General features: G+C 43.6%; 1 protein-coding gene across 2 annotated transcripts in view; it reads right to left on the bottom strand.

Annotated features, from left to right (window-relative positions):
- RAB30 (RAB30, member RAS oncogene family) overlaps positions 1–27,762 on the bottom strand; it is a 48,370-nt gene that overhangs the window by 12,544 nt on the left and 8,064 nt on the right. For both annotated transcript variants that reach the window (XM_021545041.3, XM_077781323.1), the window contains exons 2-3: positions 4,248–4,348; positions 2,814–2,897 (exon numbers count right to left, since the gene is read on the bottom strand). In XM_021545041.3, coding sequence (XP_021400716.1) covers positions 2,814–2,897; positions 4,248–4,340 — 177 coding nt within the window. In that variant the 5' untranslated portion in view covers positions 4,341–4,348. The remainder of the gene's footprint in view (positions 1–2,813; positions 2,898–4,247; positions 4,349–27,762) is intronic.

Genomic DNA, 27,762 nt, shown 5'->3' with positions numbered 1-27,762 from the left:
CAGCTGATGCTTCCTGCCCTCTCAACATTTGCAGACACATTTACCTTTCCACCAAGTCCATATAGCGCAGCCCTCTGAGGATGCTTAGCTTTGACCAGCCCATGGTAACTGCTATCTGCTTTGCTTCAATTTGTGGCCCCTCTTGGTACAAGTGCTGCCTGTATTTTTGGAGTTTATTGGAAGAAGCCAGGCAGATCAAAATCCCCCACAACTGCACAGTGCTCTCCCAGCTCATTGGGCAGAGAGCTTTGGTAGCTGCTCATATCTGGAAAAGCTTGCACACAGCTTTCATACTAGCAAGTCCCTCTCCACTGACTTTATAATACTATTTTGAAAGCTGGAAAGTATTTTTCTCCAGAAATCCTTAACTTTTTCAAATCTGAAAACTCTTTTGGTAAACAGCTCTGCTCACTCATTCTGGATCCCAGCAGACATGCAGGGGAGGCTGCCCAGCGCAGAGGCAAGAGAGTCATGGCTTGGGCACTGCTAAATGGCTAACAGCCAGAGAGCTCTGTTCTCTGACTCATTCCTTCTTTCCCCTCTCATTAAATGTTCATTTTCACAAACACTGCTTGCTCAAAAAGTTTCTGCTGTAAGACCACTGAAAGAAATCTATTTGCCTTCCAGATGCCAGAGGGCTCATTCCAATGCCCAAATGTATCACACTAAGCTCCCACCAAGGCTTGGTCACTGAAACTGAGCTCCAGCAACTCCAACTTACTGCACTGTGGGGGCAGGAGAGGGACTTCAGAACCCAGTTTTGGCCATGTCACATATAGCGGATACACCAGCTAGCACTTGCTAAGGCTCTGTGACACACAATCCTGCCTCAAGGTGACTCAGAGAGGACACTTGTGCATTCATCAGACATTTGCAGGGCAGCAGAGACTTTTCATTTAGCTTCTAGAGCTCCCCTGAACCATCCTTGCCCCTGAGACAGCTCATACTGGCACAACTACTTCCAATAGTCTCTTAAAAACTTTGCACCCTCAGTCCAAATTAGTCTTAAAGCAGGATTATATGACAGGAGCAACACTTCAAACAGAAAAATCCTGAGGGTAAGTTCACCAGTACAAACCCCAGACCTCATACACAAGTGATGTTCTAAAGCTCCAGCAGAATTTGACAGAGAACCAGGCGTTTGAAAAGGAGTGGTATCTGCAGTGGATGGGATTCATGTCCCCTGGGACTGTTTTTCTCCCTCTAATGACCAGGACAGTCTTGAGGCTGCTGATTTAAACTATGTATATCAGAAGGAACAAATTCCACCTCCAATACAGTGATCACACCATTTACTTTCTCAGATCCTCTGAGTTGCTTCACTGGAGCTGCTTTTGGCTGAGAGAAACATCTCTGCTGTCTGAGGAGCTTGGGACAAGCAGCATTCATGTCCTGGCCAGCCCTGCTAATGAGCATCTCAACCAGAAAGCTGAGCACCAGCACCACCTGGGCTACATGTGATCCTCTGCTTCCCTGCCTGTTGCTCTGGCCCATTTGCACAGCCACATGCTAAGTATAACCTTGGTCTTTATCAGGTGAAGGATTTTCTACCTCTTGTCCTTCACCTGGCTCAGGTAGGAAGGTCTCCTAGTCAAGCACCACCACTTCCCATAGGTTTTTAAGCTCCTCACCCAGCAGAGTTGCAGCTTGCTGATATAACCACAACTCTCAAAATATGCCCTAAACTTAGCAACAGAACACCCCATTTTCTTCTTAAACCCCTCTGTGGTGCCATGGCATAGGTTAAAAAAAAAAATAAAAATGCAGGGCTGAAAATCTGCCCAAGTCCACTATTTCCACACCATCACTTACACAAGCTTGAAAATAGGTGCCAGTGTCACACCCAACCACTGTCACACTGGTGCCACTCTTGGGTTTGATAAAGACAGCAAGGGGAAAACTGCTGGTTTTCACTTTGATGCCCCTGAATTTCATGCAGGCAGAGTAAATCCAGGAACAGCTCAGTGACAATGGATACCTTGATATTAAAGGCTCAAATAACAGTACTTTTTTCTCATCTCAGATACCCCAGCAGCTCAAGTGAAACCTCTAGCAATGAACAAAGTGATAGCAGCCAACACTTCTGGGCTCTGGAACCCAACCATGGACCTCATTAAAGCATGAGATTGATCTTCAATCTCATGCTTTGTGTGTTTTGGCCCAGGCAAAGTATCTCTCTGCCAAGTGACACTCAGGCTCATTTTGGGAGTCAGCTCAGGAAAAGGGCAGTTTCCCAGAAGTGGTTTCCATCCTATTTTAGAGGCTGAAAGAGTTAAAAATATGAAGAACTTTGCCCTTTGTTTGTGAAACACAAGTGATGAGCTCTGCTTCTCCCAAATCCATAACTTGGCAGAAGTGGAAGATGAGCCCCTGTCGTGCAGAACCACACAAGTCCAGACATCTGTTCTCCCCAATGGCCATCCTGGGAGCTCACAGGAGAAGACCTTCCTCAAGCACATCCCAGTGGGAATGCAACAAAATTCTGCTTACCAGAAACACAGAGAGCAGAGGCTGAATTGAAATGCTTTTTTGGGCTTCCTCAAGCTAAGCATGACCTCACTGTCTCCCGAGCAAGGACAAGAGTTTTGCAAGGTCTCCCTGTTCCATTTCCTCCCCTCCGGCAGGTTCACTTTTACAATTCTGATAGTAATGGTGGAGAGGGGCACACAGATTGTTAGACCCTGCATTGCCCAAGCCATGACAGACAGCCCTGACTTTCCTTGAGTGTCTTCCAGCAGAGGAAGGGCTGCAGCAAGAAATCTCAGCTATGGTACAGCCACATGAATTTAGATTTTAAATCATTAGGCTCCTACCTTTACTTTTTCACCATTTATCTCCACAGTTTTAATCATAAAGTCAACCCCAATCGTGGCTCCTTGCCCTGGTGGGAAAAGCCCCTGGAAGAAAACAAGAGTTTGATTAAACTTATTTCTACAACAAGACAAAAGTCTCACTAAGTGCCAATCCTCACCCTTTTCCATCTTCAAAACTATTCATCTGATATCCCCTTCCCATGATACTTACTTCCATCACATTTAGAGTGTGACATTTCCCCAGCATGAATGTTACCATACAGTCAACCCTGTTGTGTTCTCCCTGCCTTACAAATCCCTAATTATGCAGCAAGTAATTGACTTCAGAAGTAGGAAGACAGGAAAAGAAAAGGAGGAAAAAAAGATATGGGGAGAACCCTTCTGTATAGTTGGAAGAAGCAGGGGAGGACCTTCCATCCTACTTCCCAATGCATTGAAAGGTGTGTTGACATCTGTGTGGGATGAGATGCATTTGCAACCTTTTGCAAGTTCACACCTTCCCTTTTCCCTCCACAGCACCAATAGGCATTTCTGGCAGCTCTCAGCAATGGGGTTGCATTGTTGGACAGCATTTCAGGAGTGAAGCACAGCGCCAGGCATCACCAGTGCCACAGCAATGAAAAGGGACACTGCAATGCTGCTGGTATTTGATTACAGCACCACCAGAAAGGAGCAGCAGCAAATGAAATGAGTTTTTTGATTTCTGGTCTACCAAGTCATGTTGATTTTGGGGCACATCCATCCCTTACAGCTGTGCTGCCAAAGAACAAGCAGCAGAAGTTGCCAAAGATTTCTGCTGTAAACCTTTTGGGTATGACTAGCTTTATTGCCACTGGCTGCCACATGTTTTTGGAGAGCATCTAAAATCACTACAGCTTCAAAACTAAAATTAACAGTGACTGGTAAAATTGCTGGCAATTCCTTGTGGAAAATCCAAAACCCCACAACTTGTACTTTATGATGCATCATGAAAAGGCTTCCCTTGCCCTGGATCACAGAGGCTTTTCTGCCACAAAAAAGGACACTGGACTGACAGCTCAGGACCCAGATTATTTATTTACTAATGACAAATAACAGGGAGCACTTTGTGCATCAAAGGTTGGGGAGGAGACCAGGAGACGTGTTGGTCTTATAACTGGTCCAGAACACCACCAAAACAGGAGGAGTTGTCCCAGGGGCTTTCAGAGTGGACTTTCCAGAGCGGAATGAGGTTTCTCCAACACAAACTCCAGAACAGGGCCAGGTGCAGCATTAGATACAGATGCACTGCTTGTGCCACTATGTCATTCTATGTGATGTGTGCACCAAGGGTGTGAGCAACAAAACGTTCTGGAGCCGTGACGCTGGCAGAGCCTCAGTGCAGAGCTGCAGGCTCCACGCTCCCATGCCAGTGCTGTCCCCATCCCAACATTCCACAACCCAAGCCAGCCTTACCTGAGTGAAGCGACGGACTAAGCAGGTCTTCCCCACCCCGGCGTTGCCAATTAAAACAATTTTGAAGAGGAAATCATAATCTTCCATACTCATTTACGCAGCTGCAAGAGAGACAGAGAGCACAACGCTGTGTGAAGCAAGGCAGTGGGGATGTGGCCTTTTATCCTGGCTGAACTTTATTACTCCAAATATTCAGAACAAAGGTCTCTTGGCACACACGTGGATCCTTGATAAGGGAGAAGAACACTTTTCACTCTGAGCCAGGGCATCCACGTAGTCAAAGTCAGCTGCTGTGAAACCTTGGCTCCATTTTGGTTCTCATACAGTCTCACCTGGCTGCCCACAGGTTAGGGATGCTGGTTTCAGCTTTCCAAGCAGCGCTCCACAAACCAGAGACACTGGTTCCTAGATGTTCCCAAATGTTTGTTTTACTTTTAACAACATCAGCTCCAAAGGACAGCATGGACTTCATCACATTGTCTGAGGGGATCATGTAATTGACTCCTGTTTAGGGAAATATCCCAGACCCTACCATGAGCTCCTCCAGGAGCATACTGGGTGCACACAGAGCAGGACTTGGGCACACATGAGGCCAGAACAGGTAGAGGACTTCATTTTAAAACAAGAACAGCAGTGCTTGCCTTAAAAACAGAAAGAGCTCATGTGCTAAAAGTATAGTGAAAAGTGAGGTAACACTTTAGCTGAAGTATGAGAGGTTTTTAGAAGATAAGAAATAAGAGATGCTATTAGGAATATTACTGCTCTGATAGTTTTCTTTAGTTTTGTGAGGAATCTTTAGATTGCTCAAATGGGAAGTGAACAGAGAGAAGCTTAGGAATTATCCACCACACTCCATGTCCCAGATCCAAGCTCCTCAGCAGGATGCAGAGACTGGTATTTCAGCAATGTCACAGGAGATGGGCAGGATTGCCTGCATGGGGGAAGATCCACGTGGCTTCCTATGCCACTCACAGCATGGGGAGGTCCAAACAGACAAATGCAGAGCTGAGCTGCTGACAAATGCATTTGCTGCAGCTGAGCAAGTCATGAGAGATGAGCATCCACAGCTCCATCTCCAGTGCTCCCATGGGTGCTGCCAACACTGGGCCCAGAAAAGTAGTCTGTAACCTCCCAGGAAAGCAACAACAGCCAGAAGAGATTTGGCTGGAGACTTTAGACAGAATGAAAAGCCCAGAGACAAGGAGGCAAAGGACAGTGTCCAAATCTAGACATGTCCAGGAGGATTGAGGTATTACACACAGCATCAAAGATCTGCCCTCAAGATAATCAGAAAAGAAAGATTTACACACCATCAGTTCAGATACCATGTAAGGCAAAACCAAAACATCAGTACCTAACCCACCAGTATAGGTATAGAATGAGGTGATAGAGTCAAGGATGGTAAGTGTAGCAGAAGTATGGGGCAGATTGGTGGCAAAGGGTGGGGGGAAATGTATTACAGAAGTGCTATCCTCAGTAAATCCCCAGATTGCTTAGAGGAATTTTACAGAGCTGATGAAGGGAGGAAGTACAGGCTGGCTGAAACCAGCTTCTCACACTCAGCCCAAAGTCAGGATCCTGTCTCCCACTGCTTCCAAAAGTCCTTCCTTTGGAGGGTTCATTGTGACACACCAGAAGGCTCCAGCTACAGACTCCAGTCCCACCAAACAGCTGTGACAGGCTTATAGTCAAACAATCAGAGAGTACAAGATAAAGCTGTTTCTGCCTGGCAGAGAACATTGAGACAGCTCTCCAACTAAGAATCTGGTGGACCTGAGGACAAAAGAGGTAGAAGACTGACTCAGCTGCTTCACATTTATGTGGCCCTTGACCTTTCCAACAGCCTAAAAAAAGGGTAAACCACACCAATTAGTGACTAATGAGCTGCATCACATCAGCAGATGGTTGGTAGGAGCACAGCTGAGTCACTGCATAGATGTTGCTTCACCAGGGTCAGGGACACAGTGCAGCACAGTGTCACCAAACAGCAGCAGCTGGAGGTGTCCTGAGGATGCTCTGACTTCACCTTGCTCCAACACACAAGTCCTTCCTCTCTTAGTAGAGTGAAAGAGTGGGACCTTAAAAAACAGCCCAAGAAAATGTGTCCTTTTTTATTTTCCAGGGTACATACTTTGTGTAATTGTTTCATATCTCTGTGACTGGCCTTCCCAGAGTGGGACTGAATAACAAAAGCAGTATTAAACACACATTGACAGCGCTCTTAAATGAAGACTAAATGTTAACATAAGGTTTCACACTAGATACTGCCATGTAGAAAAATGTGATCATCCACCAAAAGTCTATTTCAAGACTAATGATACTCACGCAGCACTGCATAATTATTCCTGAGATTCTTCATACCCCAGAGGGTATGTTCCACCCAGAGAGATTTCAGTTCCATTACATGCACCCTAAACAATCCAAAATTCAAATTTATCTTCCTAGGAAGCTTAAAAATAAACTTTCTTTGCAAATCTTTGCGGTCAGAAATGCTAAATGTCTCAGACATACCCTAGAGTTATGTCTGATCCCCTTCATTAGGCTCAAGGACTAATCATATGTGATAACGACCCCAAACAGGAACTGAAAGACGAGCCAAGACCATAAAACAAATCATGCAATGATGAGATTAAATGCCAGAACTGAAGAGATACAAGAAGTCAGGGCATGGGAAGGGAGAAAGCAAAGGAAGCAGCAAGGAGGAGTGGGCAGGTGGAGCTGCCATCGCTGCCCCATCACCCCAGCTGGTGCTCCTCCCTCCGAGTGCACACACTGCCAGTGCTGGACACACAAACACTGCACTGGCCACGTTATGAAATCCTCTCCTCCTGCACGCCAAGCCTTGCAGCCAAGTGACCTTTGCTGCTGACTCAGGCTCCCAACACCCTCCCCTCTCCCCAGAGAAGATGTGTCTCACCCTCTACCCCACTTACCACAGCTGGGGAATGTGAATTTCAGCAAGATAGCACATTGCATTATATGCTTAAAAAACCCCAAAACAAACACAGAGCACAACCTCTCTATTTGTTTTTGTTTTCTCTAGTTTTTTGGTGTGGGTTTGGGTTTTCTCTTCCCCTCTCTTTCCTTGTGCTTGTAGGTGCAAGGCTCTGCCTCGCATCCCTGCAGTGGTTTCAGGTGTTCAGGATGCAGCTGCCTGTCCCACCCTCTGGAGAAGACAAGACCCTGCAGCAAGGGCAGCAGATGGGATGCCAGTCCATGCCTCAGCCACCCCTCACCATACTCATTTAAATCACAAACACTACAGCACAGTGACATGTCCGGTCATGAGGTGAAGCAGGAGGGGAGTGCAAGGCTGGCAGTAGGGCAGAAAATTTGGTTTCACAGCTGTTCTTCCCCAAGGCAGTTTATGCAGCTGGCATCCTAACCAGCCTCCATGGGCTGTTCCTGCCAGCCTCACATAGGATCAATTTTGTGGGCTTTTATTTCATTTGTGTCGCTGCTCTGCTTCACTCCATCATGTGACCCCACATCTGGCCAGATCAAGAGGCCAGGAGGGATAAATCGAAGCAGGGCTTTGATTCTACCTGGAGAGGTGATTCATTAGTGGGAATGCAGCTGAAGGAGAGCAGGACATGTTTTAGACTTAGTTTTAACAGATTCATAGAATCATTAAGGTTGGAAAAGACCTTTAAGACCATCAAGTTCAACACCGCCAAGTCCACCACTAAAGCATTTCCCTGACACGTCTACATGTTTTTCAAACACTTCCAGGGATGGTGACTCCACCACTTCCCTGGGCAGTCCGTTTCAGTGCTTCATCACCCGTTTAGTTAAGAAATTTTTCCTAATCCAAATCTAATTCTCCCTTGATGCAAGTTGATGCTTCCTCTCATCCTAGTGCATTTCACATGAGAGAGGAGACCCACCCCTACTTCACTACAACCTCCTTCCAGGCAGTTGTAGAATGAGAAGGTCCCCCTGAGTCTCCTTTTCTCCAGGCTAAACACCCCCAGCTCCTTCAGCCACTCCTCATCAGACTTGAGCTCCAGACCATCAGTTCATTGCCCTTCTCAGAACATGCTCAAGAACCTCAATGTTTCTCTACTTGGGCAAGACAGTGCAACAAATGCTTTTGATATTATCCAGTTATTAATTCCAATCCAACCAAAAGACTGGCAAGATCCACCCAAAACCACAAGCACAGGGACCAGGGACTTTCACCTCTCCTTTTCTCACCCAAGCTTGTGCAAACAAGTTCCTGCTCCCATGGAGGCACCTGAAAAGGGAAGTAGGCTGTTTTTCCCATGCTCATGTTCAGCTGCTGTTGACCAGCATGCCCAGGTCCTTTCTCACCAGGCAGCTTCCCAGCCACTCTGCCCCCAGTCTGTAATGCTGCCTGGGTTGCTGTGATCCAAGTGCAGGACCCAGCTTTGCCTTGTAGAACCTCATACACAGGTTCAGATCCAGCCTGTCCAGGACCCTCTGCAGAGCCTTCCCGGCATCCAGCAGATGAACATTCCCACTCCACCTGATGTGACCCACCCGACTGCCACCCACGACCTGACTGAGGGTGCCCTTGATCTTCTCTCCAGATTATTGATAAAGACATTAAACAGGAGTGTCCCCCAAACTGAGCTCTTGGGAACAGCACTTGGAACCAGCTGCCAGCTGGATATAACAGCATTCACCAACTCTCTCTGGGCTCAGCCATCCAGACGGTTTTCTACCCAGTAAGGAGCTGGATGAAAAACAAAACAGAACAAAAAACAAGCTATCCACAGCTGCAAAGGTTTCCCCCATTTAAAGATAAAGACCAAAACCATTTTAAGCCCAGAACACACCTCACTTCTATCCCACCTCAAAACCCTATTTACAATCTAGTGCTGCAATTAGGCACAGAGAAAGATCTGCAGCCTTTTCACCTGCTGGATCTAACCAGTAGGCCAGGGCAGGTTCTGATGTATTTATAGTTCTTAATAAACAAGTATTTTCTGTTCTTCAGCACCCAACAGCTATAAACAAAAATAAGTTTACCCAAACATCTCAAGTTCAAACAGTAGAAGTTATGTATACAGATATTACATTGATTGCATACGTCATATGAGCAACAAAATTCAAAGCTAAGGCTAATATTTCAAGCAGAAAATTATTCCTTGCAGGCCAGAAAATTGCAGGGAATTCAGGTCTGGACATGCTGCTACGTTACGTAACTCAGGATAAAATATTTTCATTACCGAAGCACCTGCCAACCCAAGCAGGCTCCTGCACTCAGCAAGGGGGAGCCCAGCTCATGCCCCCCTGCAAATGAGCAGGCTGCATTTCCCTCTGCTTCCTTGCCTACCTTCCTCACTCCTCATCTCCACAGGGTTTGATTTCACTTCTATTCACACTAGAAAAATTAAGGAGGACTTAATTCCCAAGAAAGTCTGGATCATGCATGCCTCTGTGCTGATGGTAGCAAAACCACAAGTACATGGGATGCATGCTCTTGGCATGGTGCAACATTAAAACTCCATTAATGTCTTTTCCAAAATCAAATGAAAAGGATTTATTGTAGGTGTTTGGGGTTGTAGAGCTTGACATCTCTCAACTCCTCCCACCACACTTGCCATTGCAGGTGAGCTAAATCCAGTTGTCTGTGCCCTGGTAATCCTAAACATACCTCTTCAAGGAAGGGAGAAGGTCCCAACAGCACTCAATAAATCCATCCAACACTTCCAGGAGGCACCAAGCAACTATGCACATAGTGCAGGTAGGTATGGACCTTCCCCATGCACAGCAGATGAAGCAACATTAGCTGATGAGCTGCTGATTATTCAGAAGTCTAGACACATTTTAAAATAAGTGCTTCTGGAAAAAAACTCCAGATTACAAAAACCTCAGCCCTACGCTATATGGAGAGGTTCATGCTCCTTAATGCTTCACTCTGGATGTTTCTCCTACAGCAACCAAGCAAGTTGAGAAGGTACAAGTTGTCATGTATCAGATATATGTTTTATGCCACAGATCTATTTCTATAAATAAAAGGAAAACTGAAGCTGAGGAGTTTTGGATCAACGACCATACAGAGCATACAGGCCTTCCCCTTACCCCTTTTGCCACCATGGAAAATTTGCAGCTCTCTGAACTACTTTGCTCAGGTCATGGCTCACACATGAGTTGACTTCCAGGAGCTTGTGCAGGTACTACAGAGGAAGGCAGTGGCCAGCAATTACAGCTGCTTCCCCACAGAACATGCTAGGTAAATCCAGCACCAATATCATCCCAAAGAAGAGCCTGGTGCTCCCACTTAAGACACCCCAGGCTTACCCCAGCCCATGGCTGGACATCAGAGGTAAGTGCCTGCAGACTGTCCTCTCCATCTGCCTGCTTGGTTTAACACTAGAGGTCACAGATCTCACACTCAGGAACTATCTCTGGATTTTCACACATGCCAGGCATCCCCTGATGGTGAAAAGGTTTTGTGTCCAGGCAATCCACTTCAGAGTGAAGTCTTCTGGGGGGCTTTGCTACTGCTGGTGTCAAGGCCAGCATTAACACACATCATTAATCCTTTTTGGGTGTATGGTAGAAAGATGTGTTTGGGTTGGACACCTCCTGGGGGATCTCAGTGCCACCAAAGACCCTGCATGAGAGATCAGGCAACTCACAGCTTGCCTGGTGCAGTGTGTCCCCATCTAACTTTGTCACCTCCTGGAGAGAAAGTTGTCTCACTCTGACACGGCTGCACGTCAGCATTAGGAACAGCCATGGAAGTGCTAAATATCACATGCAGACAGCAAGTTATATTCCAGCACACACATCTGAGGATTGAACTGTTAATAATAACAATTCTCCTTGCACAGATAAACTAATCAGATTTCTCCATTATGTAAGAATAATGAGGTACATGCAGTAGTTACAAAATGATAAATAGAAAATTTCTTTAGGATTAAACAAAAAACCTGCTGACATGCACAGCCACAATGCCTCAATGGTGTCTGACCAGACCACATACCAGCACCCCCAGGACACACACCATCTTTGGAAGCATGAGAGCAGCCTGACACTCCATTTACTGTCAGAATCTGGGTTTTCACTGCAAAAAGTTAGTGCAATACTCATACTTGCTTTTATAAACATCTTTTAAGACATGCCTGGGGTTGGGGACAATACTGCATGCTCAAAACAACACTCCATTGGTCTTGGCTGCATTTTAGCACATTCTGTGACCACCAAGCTGTACACTCTGCAGCAACATGTTTTTGTGTGTTGAAGCATTTACAGCCAGCACAGCAGACAGGCTGACTTCCAAGTGTGGAAAAAACTCCATTGCCAGAAATCCAGCGAAAAAATGCTGTTTCATCCACTCAAAAACAACAGCCTCTTCCCAAAGGGGAAAAAAAAACCCAACAAAATTATTTTTTAAACTACAGCCAGGAGGTAAGTGAAACATATCTTGCATGGAAAAGCCAAGAAAGCTTACGGAGTCCAGCTCTCTGGGTGAAATAAAGCTCCACACCAAGACCTGATCCACTAAAATGGGGAAACGCATCAGCAACTTAGCTGAGATTTTGTGTGTTTAGAAACCAGGTGCAGGATCAGGCTGAGCCCCAGGAGTCTCCCACGAGGTTTCTGGGGACAGTGCTACTCCAAGCAGTGAAGTGCAGGCTGCCCACCTCACGAGGAAGCAAAACCAGTGGAGAAACACATCCTTGGTTTAGAGTAAAGGCTTGTGCATGTCAAACACGTAAAAAGCAAAGAAGTCTCCAGATGCATTAGTTTGCTGGGCTGGCAGGGGTTTGAGTGGCATCATGATTGTAATTGGAAAAGTTTTGAAACTGGGTGACAAGGTTCTGCTAAAAACTTGGAAGATTAGACAGCTTGACACCACCATTTTTGAGAATATACAAGAAAAGCTATCATAACTAAAGAATTTCAATAAAGTATTTACAGGAACATCGTGACTCAAATGAGGTCGCAAGTGCCAAATTAGCACAAGTGTAACTGTGCCATTTAGCAGTAGACATAATCATAAATGTATTGTGAAATATGAATATGTGCCTTCGACACAGTTTCCTAACCCAGACTATCCAAGAAAATTTTCTTGAGTTTTAACTGCAATGACATGTCTTAATGCTGTTGACCATCTTGTTTTCATTGTGTCAGAATCTGTGGTATGAACAAAATAAAAAAAAAATCTAATAAGGTTTTGTTTAGCAAAAATGCTTTCTAATTGAAAAAATAAGCTGTTATTTCCATCTCTTTACTTCTGCTTAAGTAAGCCTGTGATTTACTGGGATTTATATAATTTCACCATCAAACCTACTAGAAGTAATAAGTAATTAAAGCTCAGCTAATTGCACTTTCAGGTGCCTGAGGTCTGGGCAGTGCCTGGTACCGCACAGCTTGGGCTGTGGGCTCCGTGCAGCCTGGTGAATGATGCTCCTCTGCCATGGCATGTCAATGTCATGCCACTGGTGAAAGCCAGGCTGTGTCAAATGATCAGTGTCCTGGATTAGCAATCAAAAAGCTAAAAAAAAATGCTATTGGCTCAGGACAGATATATTATACCTGAAGTCTAAATATAGAATATATAAATATATTCAAAAATACATTTTAACATATAAAGAAATATGTATTTAAATACATAATACATATTTTATATATATTATAAATATGCAATTTAAATATTATAATAGCAATAAATTAGCAATACCAGAAGCAGAGGAAGAGATAGATAAAGATAAAAATCATAGATCTATACAATAGTTTGGGTTGGAAGGGACCCAGGAAAACCATCCCTGGAAGTGTTCGAGTGCATGAGACACTGAATAATCTGATCTAGAGGAAGGTTCCCTGCCCATAACAGGGGAGATTGAACCAGGTGATCTTTAATGTCCCTTCCAACCCAAGCCACTCTAGGATTCTACAGTAACATTTCATTGAGAGGAGCTCAGTCCCTGACCAGCTTCTCTTGTACATTTTGTTACAGCCTGAAGTGCAGTGAAGCAGCCTCCTCAAGACAATTGCTTAAAAATACTTTATCCAGGAACAAGCACAAAATTATCAGGGCATTAATTTGCAAAGTTCAAGCAACCCATCTTCAGCCTGCCATTTGTATTTGGGTTACAGGGGCAGTTTCTTCCTGGTGACTCAGGAAGGTGGCAGTCACTCCCAAGCAAAACTTTCAGGCATGCCCCCTAAATGAAGGGCAACCTACTACTCCAGAGGTGGATTGTTAAAACAAAAGACTTCTTTGTTGTGGGTATTTTTCAGCTAACACAAGGAAATAAAGAAGTGACACTGTGTTTCAGCTGGAGGCTCCCTCTTCACAAGCACACATGCAACATCTTATGTGAGCCACATGTGAGCTGTGCATCACATCTGGGCCAACACAATAGGACAGGCAGCACTTTGCCACAGCAGGTTTTCATTTCAGAAGGATTTCTGGCTCAGTTACACCTTCTAAGGGAAGGTTTCTTATCTAGACAGCATTTTTGAGCATGAAGCAATAGGATAGGAGAAATAAAATACAGTTGAATGTTACAGGCTTTTGCCTCCAAAAATGAGCTTGGAATCCCAAACCAGGGGGCTCTCTCTGCCACTGAAGTCAAGTTTGGGGTGATAAGTTCTGACCTACTCCTAAACTGATTATTGCCCCAGTGGCCCCCAGATTACCATCTCCTATTTCCAGCACATTTTACCTGTACTAGGCATGCTCATGCACACAATGCTTCAGCTTCCTAATGGACCTACACTACCAGCTCAAGCGTTGTATGTGCCCTCTAAGAAGTTCTCCTCTCTAAAAATGGTCTCATCTGATGAAACCCCTCAGCTGGAATCAACCATCCTGTCTGGCAAGTGACTGATCTGGCAGGGAATATTCTTTGCATTTCTGCAAAGAAACACTGCAGTACAGCTTTAACTGTGGGTATCTGCCAGAGCAGCAGATGTTTCATGAAAACAAATTGTTCAGAGAGGGAAGAAGTAGAAACAATAGAGACTTGGGTGTAGCTTCAGGACTGGCTTAAGAAGATGTTTCCAAAGGGAAGGCTTCCAACCCTGCCTGCTCCAGACAGCTGCAGGAGGGACCCAGTCCAGACAGGAAAAAAAACCTGAGGGTGGGACAGCAGAATTAGAATTTATAGCCTGGATTACAGAATTTAATTTTGCAAAGAAGTATGTTTACTATCTTGAGTATCTCAATAACAGTAACATTATACCATAGCTCTCAAGTAAGATTTTTATAAGGATACCACAGGTCTCTTTAGAAGGTAAGGAACAGTATTCATGCTTTGGTTACCTTTCAGGTCACACACTAACACACAGCCTATTTTCAGCTGCCCTTATAGTTTCAGGTGGTTACAGCAAGTTTTATTTACCCTAAACCACTGCAAATGTACAGTTAGTCTGCTAGGGCAGCTATCCGCTGTTAAAACCTCATCTCAACTTTGGACCAGTCGCAATTCAAGAAATTGCATGGGGTAAATTTGGCACTAAAACAAATCCTTAAACACAAAAAGGCAGCTCTTTAGCAGAAGATTTCTGCTCCAGGCCTCCTCCTACTGCAGGGACATTAGTCAAACAGCTCACCTAGAAATACAAAGCCTGAAAACGTAATTTTAAAAATTGTGTTCCAGGGTCGTGGAGATTTATTGTTTAGAGCTGATACAGCAAGCAGCACCTTGAGGACTAAGCAGGCAGGGCCCTACAAAACCAAGCATTGCATGTGCAGGCACACACACATTAAAAGATGGCACTGACCACAGCCACTCTCCAGCCCAGATAAATCATGTCTCCACCTCTGCACACCTCTACACCCAGCTCAACTACTCCCTATCTCCAGCCACATGGGTTAATAAATTATTACAGAGATCTGCAGAGTAAGATTTGCATTTGGAGAGAAGGTCAAGGCACAACTGCAGCTTCTGCGGCACCAATACTCACCCTTTTGATGTCATCAATGACCAGCTACTCTGTGACATAGCCCAAGATCTCCCAAAGAATGGTGATTTTGTACAAAAATATGTTCCTATCTCTCAGGGCTCTTCCACTACAGACATTGCTGTAGTATAGATATAAGCACACTAAAATATTTTTTTTTCCTGTATTACCACTATGTCCTGGCAGCGGCCCTCTGAAGTTTATATCTCTTTGGGACTAAGATGAGGAAACAGAAAGTTACTTCCTCTTGCTTACTTAAAGCAAGCAGCAGCCAGTCCTTCATAGGCACTGATGCCAACGTGAGGTGTGCAGCCTGGGCAGTGCTGCCACTGGACAGGGACCTTCGCACTCGCAGCTGCACAGTCATGGGGACACAACTTGGCACGTCAGCACCCTGTTTGTGACATCTATTTTTATTCCTTAGCAACAGAGCGGCTTTTGGGGTTGAGCTTTGAGCTTATGGGGCTTTCTCTCTTGTGTTGAATCTATATTTGGCACCCTGAGGAAATTCCTAAATAGAAGACAGCAGTTTTTAAAAGAGAGGATAAGTGCTGACACCCAGCTTTGCTGACAGCAACATCACCACCAGGCTCTTGGTTAGTGTGAAGTACTCAGACCTAGAGCCAAGGGAAGTTCTCACATGGACCAAGCATCAAGAGTCACATCCCTCACACTTTCTGTCTTTGCAAAATCTTGCCCTGGCATTGGAACAGGAAAAGATTTATCGGCTTATAAAGTCTCTAAGCCATTTGTATCCTGTGTAAACCAACATTTCCAAGGCTCTGAACCTCATCACTGCTCAGCAGCACTTATGGGTCCATGATAATTTTTGTCCTGTGGGAGACAGTGCTGAGTGGTCCTGTTTCAAAGGAGGAGAGGGGCAGAAGTGGGAAGACTTCAGTACAATACAGCAATTCTGAACTAAGATTGTATCCTTACCACAAATCATGGAAATATCAATAACCCCCAGCTCTCTACAGCTCTTAAATAAAAACATGCAAATTAAATCCTGACTAATCTACATGAGAAAGCAAACAACACCTGATGTTTCCCAACTGTTAGCAACATGGCCTTAATTTTTTTTTAAAAAAAAACTATTTAATCATAGGAAGGATAAAGATATCACATGGCTTGGCAGTTCCATCGGTTGTCATGGCAAATGAAAATCCCTAACTCTCCAACTTGCCTGTTTTAGAGGAAAGGAAACAGCAAAAACGTCCTTTTTTATGACTGGAAAGCAATGTTTTCCTAATAATCACTCATGAACCTACTGCACACTCTATATAAACAGCTGCTCCTTCCCAGGGAAAATGTTTGCTGTTTCTTACGAGCAGCTCTTGGGGATCCAGGCAATTCAGCCCCAGCAGACATTCAGGCACGGGTAGTGAAAATCACGTGCTCTCGGATGTGGTGACTTCTTGCCTGCCAAAGGGAGCCCAAATGAGCTGCAAGGGGGGTCTCAGCTCCACGAAGGCTCAGCCATCAGTTCCCAGGGGAGGCTGCCAGCACAGCATGGCCAGGAGAAGCTGGCAGCAGCGTGAGCCCCACACTCAGCATCACCGTGCCATTTCTTGCCACACGTCCAACAATGGGTGTGTTTTCCTGTGTTCTCAAAGCCAGAACCATGGATGTTTGCTTGAGTTTTAATCTGCCAGACAGGTAACAGCAGCAAAGACACCCCAGTGTTTGCTCCCACCCAGGCAATCCAAAGCACCTTGCACCCTGCCTGCGTGACCAGCACCATACATTTTTCATTACAGTAGATTTTCTAAATATAGGGAAATAATTTGTCTGTAACTTCAAAAGCAGGTCCTCAGAGAGCCTGCTCCTTCCAGTCACACTGCCTTTTATTTTTGGCTGCAGGATAAAAATCTGGGAAGCTGAGGATACCCCCACAGTAGATTTACATCCCATTTCACTAACAGGTTTTAGTTCATCTGTTTGTCTCCAGCCCTTCCCCTCCTGCAAATCACTCTCCACTTCTGGACTTCAATGCAATACTCTTGTCTAGAAGGAACAAGAGGACCCTAAGGAATAATGTTTATTGTACAGTGTGGCAAGCAGTGCTCCTCTGTAGGTTACGTTTTTTCCAACACTCCCAGCCACTGTGATTGCTTGGGGGAAGCAGAAGTTGCACCACCAGGGATGGGCAGCTGCCTGGAAAGCAGCCCCTTCTCTAAGGAAAGCCACAAGCTCTTTCCCTTATCTTCCTGAAAAAGCAGCTGCATACCAAACTGCACCACTGCAACATTGGCTGTGTCTGTACACCAAGGCCCAGGTCCTCCCAAAGGCTCACTGAGTTTGCACTGCAGAACCTTCATCCCAACAGTAAAACCATGCTCCTGCACAAACATCCCCCATCATCAGGGATGCCCATACAGATTTGCTAAAGATAATGAGATAACACATGAATAACTAATTTGGATCCTTCATCTTTCAGATATGAGGCAGAAGGAAGGCAAGTCACTGTCCCTCTGTGGCCAGGCTGTGCCTGCAGGACTGCGGGTGATACACCACCTTCACTTCCAGGCAGAATGTGCCAAAGCCAGGTCACTTTGTATCAAGTACAAGATAAATAGATTCCCACAATAACTTCAGCTGCAACACTGAATTGTATTGCAAACCTCACGCATTAACCCTTACCCTCACCGAGGAGATGGAACACTAAGGTTACTGAAGTCACTAGGAGAACTTGGCTCTTTCACCCATCCAATAAGCCAAATACATAGAAAACATGATTTTTCTATGGAGGATTCCAAACTGGACTACCCCTTGTCACACTGGTCCTGCAGCATGCCCTCCCTGCAAGTGTTGCTGGCTGGCACACTCAGCACCCTCAGTTCAGGGTCCAGAGTGTTTCTGGATTGCTGTGCATGTACGTGGCCATGGGAAGGAATGGGCAAGGGAAAGAGCATGGGCCAAAGGGGAATTTGAAGGCATGCTGCAAAAGAAAAGGGGAAAATGAGAGAACCAAAACCAAGCAAGAGTAGTTTTCATTGGATATTACAGAAGAACAAGCTGCCACCTTTGAACACCACACAGTTCTACAGCTTTAAGTTGAAAGGATGTGACAGAGCAAATATTTTCCATCCTGACTAGGAGACCTAGTAGTAGTCTCAAGGCTACAGCTAGTTACACTCAGGTGTTCAAGATCTTGACACAGAATACAGGAAGAAAAGTGTTTCAGTCACAAAAAAAGACTGCATTTTCAGCTTCTCAAATACATATTTACTTAAACATTTGCCTTTAGGATAGAGTTCGACAATTGAGATGGTATGAGGCAGACAGACTGTGCTTATGGGGGTAAGGCACACTTCACATTTGTTCATCCCTTGCATTTTCCCAATTTTGCACAAAACTATTTAGACTAGCACCATTTGTTCTTTAATAAAATGGGCAGTCTACCCAAAAATACTGCTTGTAATTCAAAACTCAACATAAGGCATTTTTATTTAGGGAAATAAATAATTCCCTCACATTGTGTTTCAGTTTGCCATTTATCCCCTCAAACACAAGCACAGCCTTGCTGCCCTCCAGCACAGCATGCTCCCACCAAGTATAAAACCATGTACCAACAACAGCTCCTATTGCACAGCAAATTGTCATGAGTTCTAAAGAGAATGCATGTCTAACAGAGCCTGTGTAAAGCAAAAACTAGATTTCTGTAGAAGCTCCATATTTATTTCCTTCTGCATGGATTTCTATACTACACGTGACTGAAATTGGATATCCAGAGAACAGAATAGGGGTTTTTTTCCTATTTTGGTGCATTTTTATCCTCTTAGCAGGTAAAAGAGGTGAAGACCAAAACCACAAGTCAGAATATAAGAAGATATTTAGCTGACTGCTTGCAGGACATGTGCTATATAGCACTTTAGATTTTATTCTTTCCACTGCCGTGAAATGGCACTGCAAGCTCAAATCCACCCATCCTGCAAAGCTCTGTGCAGTGAACTTGAATGACAGCATTTTCTTAAATCTTAATTTTAAAAGCAGATTTATAATAAGTCACTGGTTTTCTCTCTGAAAACAGAGGGATTACAATGACTTGCACAATTTTATTGCAGTCAGCTAACTCCAGCAAGAACATAAGGATACCAGCTTTGAACCACCTTTTCAAACTACTCTTTCCTCCAATCTATTGAGCTTCTCTCCAAAAGAGAAAAACCTCCCTCTTAACATGTGCTGCTGCTCCCTTGCAGCCTAAGCTCCTCAGTGTCTATGCAACTGTCATGTGCAGAACAACTGAAAATGAGGCAACTTGAACTACTAGATGCATATATGACAAAAAGCAAAAGAGAAGCTACTGTGATGGTGAAGAATCCAGGCAGAGTAACAAGGCTTGTAAAACTGGCTTCATCTGGACAGGATATTTGCTTTGCTGGCAGTACTCTCAATTGCTACAGATGATGGTGAACGGAAATATGTTACAGCTGTAAAAATCTAGATTTAAATAGGGAGAAAAAAGGTGTTTTTAAAGAAACTATGAGGCAGTTTTAGGTTATCATTATAAAAGGAAGAAATAAGATTTATAGGTGGAAGAGACAGGGGAAACAGGAAGAACAGAAGAATAGGGAATGGATCTGGGCTAAGGATGTCTAGGCAGATGCTGCTGGAGCACCAAGGCATGAGCCCAGCCAGCCGCACTGCGGAAAGGAGCATCCCTGCTCAGCACAGCAAAAAAGGGCAGGAAAAACACTGCCCAGAGGGGAAGATGGGGAAAACAAATTGCAAAAAACTATCTCTAACCTGGAACAACACCTGCCAGCTACCTACAGAGATAAAAGCCATGAGGTTATCTTTGCCAAAAGTTAGAACATGCTCTGTTTTTAAAATTGCACAGGAAGTGCATAAGCTGGCAAGATTGTATGCTGGATCTGGAAATCTGAATTCAAACCTTGAGAATAAATCAGGTTCCAGTGCCAGCCTGAACAACAGTCACTACAGCCCCAGCATCCACCTGTAACAGACCATGCCTTTGTAAGTCACAAATAGGCTTTTGGTTCACTGTCAAAAGCACCAAACAGCCCACAACAATCAGGGAATATTAGGCTTTAAAGGTCAAGTATCCCATTTGTGGTGCAATGCAAGGGGACAGATTTGAGTATGGTTTTGGCATAGCAATGTAGGTGGGCTTGGGGCAAAGCCAAGTGTTCCACAGCCAAAAAAAGTCTATGTAGAATTTGGAGTGAAGAACTTCACCTCCAGTAGAGAGATATAAGTTTTCACTGCGGGCTTGCTAACTCCATGCTTTTGTTCACAGCCCTACTCAGCAGAACCCTCACATACTGTCTGAAGTTACATTCAGAAGTTCCAAGCACTCTCTGAAACTCATTTGGGTCTCTTTTTTTGGCAACTGATAACCTCTTCTTTCCCTTCCCACAAAATTGAACAAGCACCAAGTGAGAGTTCCCAGATACAACACAAGGGTTGCAAATAATGGGGGTCACACAGAAAGCACTGTGCTTGGGTGTTTTTTGTTTTTTTGGGGGGGAGGGGTTTGTTTTTTTGTATATTTATTACACGTAAGCAGTCAGCGAATGTTTTTTAAGAAGTCAGTGCATGTTTTTTGGAGCAGGTCTGTGTCTACTCATGTTTGCCTCAAAGCCAGCAAAATAAAGTCTCAGCATGGTTACCAATATCATTCCCTTTACCCTCAACATAAATACACTCATGGACAGATCCAGAGCCTGGTAGTGATAAGCACATACAATTAGGAAACCATGATTAAATATGTAATATATAATAGAAGTAAATTATTACTTCATTCATTACAACAGCCAACACTCAACACAAAACTAAGTCAAACATTAGCTGGGTTATGTAAGAACACCAGAGAAGTATTGCAGACCTTATATGGGTGGTGTCTCTGTTTTACACACTTGTTGGACTCTTCTTTGTTTTGTTATTTTCTCCTTGTTTGTACTCCATGTGGATGACAAGAATTTTCTTTACACCAGATTGTGCAGAAGGTTGTATGGGCTCCAACAACATGTGAGTTGTGCTTTGAGATAATGTATCCCTTTTTTTGGTCTATCACATTGAAAGTAGCCTGTGGCATTTTTAAACGTTGGAGTAAGAAGTCAAAAGCTTCACTCAACATTTAACTACTGTGAGCAGACTTTCCACCTCACACCTACCCCCTTGTATATCCTTTAAATTTTAAAGGAGAGCAAGTTGCTCGTAAACAGTATGTACATATTCCCCTTTCCTCATCACTAACAGTAACTTCAAGCCTGTATCATGATAAACTTGAATTTGAGGGTGATGGCCTGACTATATACTATATGAACTATATGTACTATAGAAAAATTACTTACTAAGAATTATTGTCCATCTTTGAGCACTCTGTACACAGAGGCAAAATGGGGGAAAATAACAGAACAGATAACTTGTTCAAAGAGAGAAACTCATAAATAACCCCATGTAAACCAGACCTATCCCTCATATTATCTTTGTTGAACTATTTTACCTCTCCAGCCTCACTTTCCCTGCTGATGTTCCCAACTCTGCTTTGCTTTTCTTTACTATCATTGATGAGTATCTTTCCATTCTGCAGTCTCAATACCCACCTTCCTCTGCCCTGGTATCATGCTCTCTATGTGCATTTTTGTCTTTGTCTGCCAAGAAAGTTGTAATAGGGCTGGTGTTTTTCTATGGGAAATATTTTTACACCATTTTCAGAAAATTTTCCCTTTTGACTAAGTTTTGTATAAAAGCTATAGCTGCCAAAATGGGGAAGATAATACTTCTGCATTCTCTTCCCACTCACTCCTAGGTTCTAGAAGACAGGCTATTCATGATGGCCCAGCCTTTCCTGGGGTCTTCACCATTTCTCCATGCAGAGAGGCCACATCCCATTACTCTGCAACTGTCCAAATTCTCTCCTAGACACTAGTGCCTCTGTCCCCAGACTCTAATAGAAATAGTCTATCCTGATTTAGTGTTCTATGTGCAGTAACTGAACTGGCTGATGCAGCTCTCAAGTAGCTGATACTTACCCAACAAGATTTCAGATTTCCAGCCTAAAACAGACACCACCCAGCTTCCTTTAAATCCTCTCCTCCCTTTTCTCACAGAACAGCCCTACTCTTCCCAACCAAACCTCACCAACCTGCACCTTTGCTGTTCACATAGATCATTCATATGAAGAACTAGGTTACTTTCAGATGGCAAGAGAGTTATTTCCTGCAGAAGTACAGCAGCAAAGCCTCCTTAAAAAAAAAAGTCATCCCTTCAGGATTAATCCAACCCAGCATTTTCTCACATCTCAGTTATTGCAATTGTACCTCTCTAGCCTTGGCAGATCTCATCTTGGATCACTGGCATCCTCACACAAACAAACAAAAAAAAAAAGGTATCCTGTTAAAGCACAATTTGCCCAATTTGTATCCTCAGGGTTTCCAGTTTTTCTTCTTTCTCTGGCTCCAACTCCTTGTTATTACTTTTCACATTCATTTTACAGCCTAGCCTACATCCCCACTAATTATCCTTAAAGCAAAAGCAGCCCTGTCAACTATGCTCTCCCTCTCAGCTGGTCAGTTCTCCTTGAAAACACTCACTGAGCTTTCCCCTGCAAAAATACTGCTATTATATGGCCTTTCCCTGCCTCTTAGTGACCACAACCTGTAGTCACCCACCAGAAAGCACTGAGCTCTGACATTTTGCCATTGACAGTTACTGTGGATGCAGTGATGGACCACGGGATACTGCAGCAATGTACAGTGGCAGGAGGCAGAAGGAATCTCATTTGAGTGGTCACTCTTAATTTAAAGCAGCAGGTCTCCCCTCTTGAGGCTCATTCAACTGTTCCTAAATGGAAATGTTAGGCTGTTATGCCCATGTTACTCATTTTCCTCCAGGTCTGACCTATAGTGAATGGCAATTCCTCTTGGATCCATCAGGCTGAGAGGTGATGGTCAGATGAAAGCATGCGGCTTGGGTTTCTTGCAAACAGCAGGAGAGTAGGGAATTATGAAGGATTTGAAATGTGACACAAGATGCATTTTTGATATTTACAGGGATTTCTGTGCCTTCAGAGGGAGCCCTTCCCACACAAAGCAGAAGTGTGATGGAGAGTCTACTTTCCCAGGAACAACTAAAATAGCCTTTATGAGCCTGTTCTTTGCAAGAGGACAAACAACCTCAATCACACACTGAAGCACACTGGGACCCACTTCAGGCTTAGGATAAAATCACAGACGTTCCTTTTTAAAACTACAAGCTGGAGAGCAAAATGTCAGAGCTTTGGACAAAGCCCTCAAATGCCAAACAAGCCTCACATCTCACACATGAGAAAGCCAGTGAGTTTCATCACACAGCTTTTCCCGACGTATCTTCATGTATCACAACACATATAAAGACTTAGTTAATACCTTCTCCCTTTCAAAAAGGCACGTAAGTTTAAGCACTTTCTTCTTTCCTAAGAAGAGACAGATGCTGATTACAGGAAGTTCTCTGTAACAATTCTCTTTCTAAACCACACCAATTGTCTTGCCCATTTGAGAGATGCATTTGCTGTATAAGAAAAAAGACCCTTATTATTACCAATGTCTGAACCACTAAGCATCAAAATTGTTCACTTACTGGGCATGTTACTTCTTCTGCATAGCACTGCTTGAATCCCTGTAGCACCTTCCAGACAAAGTGCCATTAACATGCAAATGAAAAGTTCACACTCCTGCTTGAGATGGTACACAATTATAGTCATAAGCGAAGGTAATGAAAGGCTCAAAACAAGACAGGTTGGTTACACATGTCACAGCACTGCTTGCAAATCATTCTCTCCTCTAATTACCACACCATTTCCAGGAGGAATCGATTACAGCAATATGGATGAATGGGATCCTAAAACTGAAAAATGTACTGAATGAAACATTAATGCACTCATTGACTCTTATCAATATACATATATTTAATGGTATGGCCTAGGAAAATACTGAACTAAATATCTAGAAAGACCAGAATCCTGCACACTGAGGCTTTAAAATAGTCCCAGTAACAGAATATATCAAAAATATAAATTCATCCATCAGGCTATAATTACACTTCGTGTTTTGTTTTTCCTGTAAAGATGGCTGTAAGCCTATAGCCAGGCAGAATGCCAAACCACAAACTCTGCTCTATTGACTGCTGAGGTCTCCATTAGGTGCTCCAAAAGAAATACTCGTTTGCCCACACCAAGCCTAAACATGATACAATGCAACTCTACTCCATGCCAGGCAATCTTTGTATGAGCACTGCCAAACAAGCATCTGAATTCAACAAGCTCCCTGCTTCTCAGTGCATTATACACACTTTAGCCCTGTTTTCTAAGAAAAACAAGCTTTTACAATCATCTAACCTGGTCAACAGGCTCAGAATTTACTGAAGGAAAGAGTGTATCATTGCTACAATTCTTTTGCTATTGCTATAATTCTTCTAGGTGGCTGGGATGAGCCCAAAATCAGCATCCACACTGTCACTATTGGGCTGACCTCTGCTCTTGCCATTTTTTGTTTGGTTACAGCTGGCTGGTTGTTCAGGACACTGGTGCCTGTCAACCAAGAGCGCACTAAGCAGCCATGCATTTCTTCTCCAGCTGTTCCAATCACAGTTTCAGTTCTAGCTATTCATTTGTGCTATCTGGTTTCTGGACCTCCATCTACTGCTTCTGAGCCCTTGAAGCTGCAGCACTCAGTTACCAGAGTTGACAGTGCTCAAACCCTTCTAAAAGAGGTGCTCCTGCATGGGACAGAAAAGCCAAACCACTCCTTTATTAATAAGGGATCTGACACCTTGAGCCCTGTGCCTAGTTCCATTAAAACACTAACTGGTCTGGCAGATTACATAGTACATGGTGGCACTGTTTTATCTTACCCACCTCGGAGGAATTAACCAAAATGACCCACTTCTGACTCTGCTATCTCTCTGCAATGATGGTGTCTGGGACCTACAATACCAATGTTATTTAGACAATGTAACTTGGGCACCTATGATTCAGGGGAAAAAGCCAAGGCTACACCATTCAGTGAACAAACCCAACTGAACGCTATAAATTTTACGCTAACATATTTGTAAAATTATTTAAACTTCTAAAAGGATTTAGGGTTAATGGGACATTAATAGTAAAGAGGGTATGCTTTCAAGTCTTTTGGATCATATACAGGGCAGACTCCAAGCAACCGTGCCTTTTGCCTCTGCAAGAGGCAAAACGCCACATCACAGAGCCAACCACACCAGCCCCAGGAACCACTGAAAACACATTGCTGCAGCCCAGCATTTAAATTAAGACATCCAGAAACACACACGCTCTGCATGAAAAGAAAACCCTGGTTGTTAGCAGGGTTTGTTCTGCTTGACTTCAACTGAACCACTACCACACATCATGAGGCTGTGACAAAAATGCCACCTTTCGTCTGAGAGTCACTTGATCTGTAACAATCAATCATGTCAAAGATAAAAGTCAGAATTCAGGTAGTGCTGCTTGTTTTCTTACTTATTTCCTTATGTCACCTCCAATGCTTGCAGAACTCTTTTTTTTTTCCTTGCTATCCCCTCACATCCAGCTGCACTGCAATATCCATCACACAGCACCTCCCTGATAGCTGGTGGCTGCTAAAGCAATATTTACACTATGGCTTGCATTGCAGTTTATACAATTCTTTGGAACTCTTCCAAAGGGAAAGCCCCACATAAATCAAAGTTATTAGTGTCAGCTACAGGCTAAGTCCAGTCAAGAATTTGCTAGAGCTCACTGTGGAGACTGCAGATCTTTGAAATACCAATAAATGTATAGCAGAGGGGCTGAGTAATAAACTTCATTAGCATTGCTGGTAACATCTCTTCAGTGGCATACAATAAATCACTGATGAATATTCAAGGTAGCCCTCTGAGGTTATCTCAATTTTATGCATGCAGGCAACCAAGAAACAAAGTTTAGAAGCAACTTACCTGTAAACACAAGAGAGATGCAGAATTCAATTGTCTTGCCTTCAAAGTACAAAAGATGCAATTGTGAATTATATAAATTGATTTGCAAATGAAATTAAGGAGACTGTTTCCCCAAAACTACTAATGGCTATTCCCACCCCAGTTACAGCGCTGATTACTCATATTACAGTAACACCTACAGACTGTAGAAAACTGCAGATTTTTCACTGTAGAAAGTGGGGACTAACAGACAGAAGTTCTATCCCAAAGACCTTATAATGGATAATAAAACTCAATCCATACACAAAATACAGGAGCAGCCATAAAGAGATTAATGACTCAAAAACTGCATCAGAGGAAAAACGAGAAATGGATCAACCCTCCGGAGTATCAGGCAGACATCAATAAATTCATTAGCTAAGCATCACCCAGCATTGCCCAGGAGGTATTTTTAAAACCTTCCTCTGGATCTCCAAGAACTGATGTCATCAAGCAAAACGAGAAATATTGTGAGAAATGTGCTAAGAAGACGGAAAGAATATTTATGTAGTTTCACACATTTTCCAGCAAGAAGCCTGACATTTAAGCAGGATGACCTGGTTACTAGTGGCTACTCCACAAACTGATGCACCACGCTCTCCCCTGCAATGACTGACAGCTGCATTAAACAAACAATCATTCACGCCAGGTTCTTCCTCCCCGTGGCGACAGCTTTTGCAAAACTGCGGAACTTAATGAGATGCTTTATTTAATATTTATTTCACAATCAGCCTCATTTATTCTAACAGAATTAGCTTCAGCCCACAATGAATGTTTTCCTTGGTTATTTCATTGTGCAAATCAATACTCAATTTATTTTCAATTTCTTCAGTTGTGAATTCTTAACTAGGGGGGATTTGTTTTAAACGTGCCTTTATTTATTATTATTAAATACTGGCTGACTACCCACATGGCTGCAAAATGAAACAACCTGAGAATGCTATCCCAAAAAGGTAACCTAGCAAAAAAAATTAATTTTAAGACAGACTAATCCAAGCAGTTTCCCAATTCAGAGGCACAACAGATCAGAGACAACACTGATAAATGTGATGGCCTTTGACAAAAGACTGAATATTCACAATGAGCAAGGTGAAGTTACTCATGATGGAAGCACGCATGAAGGCCAGGTAGCAGCTTGAAAAGGAGCTTTAGAAGTTCCCCATATTACATTCACATCTGCAGTAGAAAATTCAGGAATGATCCATAATAACCACGAATAATGGCACAGGACAGGGCAATCTCAAGCATCTCCAGCACAGGGATGTGACCCAGCAGACCCTTCTCACAAGCCATGCTTTTGAAGACATTTTTGTCAGTGCTTCCTACTGACACATAGGGACCAGTGACACGCAAAGCTAATACAAGTGCACCAAGATACAGCTTTCCTGCAGAACTGTGACAACAGAACTGCTACTTAAAAGGAAAAAAAAATTTCCTAGTAGAGTAGCAAAAGTCATTTACAAACATAATTTACAAACTGAGAAGTACCTCAGAATCACAATATGGATATATTTAAGTTTATTTTCCAGTTTTGGGTGATAGGCAAAGAGACAGAATTTGGAGTTAACAACTGCTAAAAGACACTGATTGTGTCTCCACTGAACATACACTACATCCCTGCACGAGGTGTTCAGGGCATGCCAACCACAGGTCACAACACAAGACAAGACTTGACTCC

This window comes from Lonchura striata, chromosome 2 (assembly GCF_046129695.1).
Source record: "Lonchura striata isolate bLonStr1 chromosome 2, bLonStr1.mat, whole genome shotgun sequence".
NCBI lineage: Eukaryota > Metazoa > Chordata > Aves > Passeriformes > Estrildidae > Lonchura > Lonchura striata.
The sequence above is the reverse complement of the archived record's forward strand: the minus strand, read 5'-3'. Positions and strand labels throughout refer to the sequence as shown.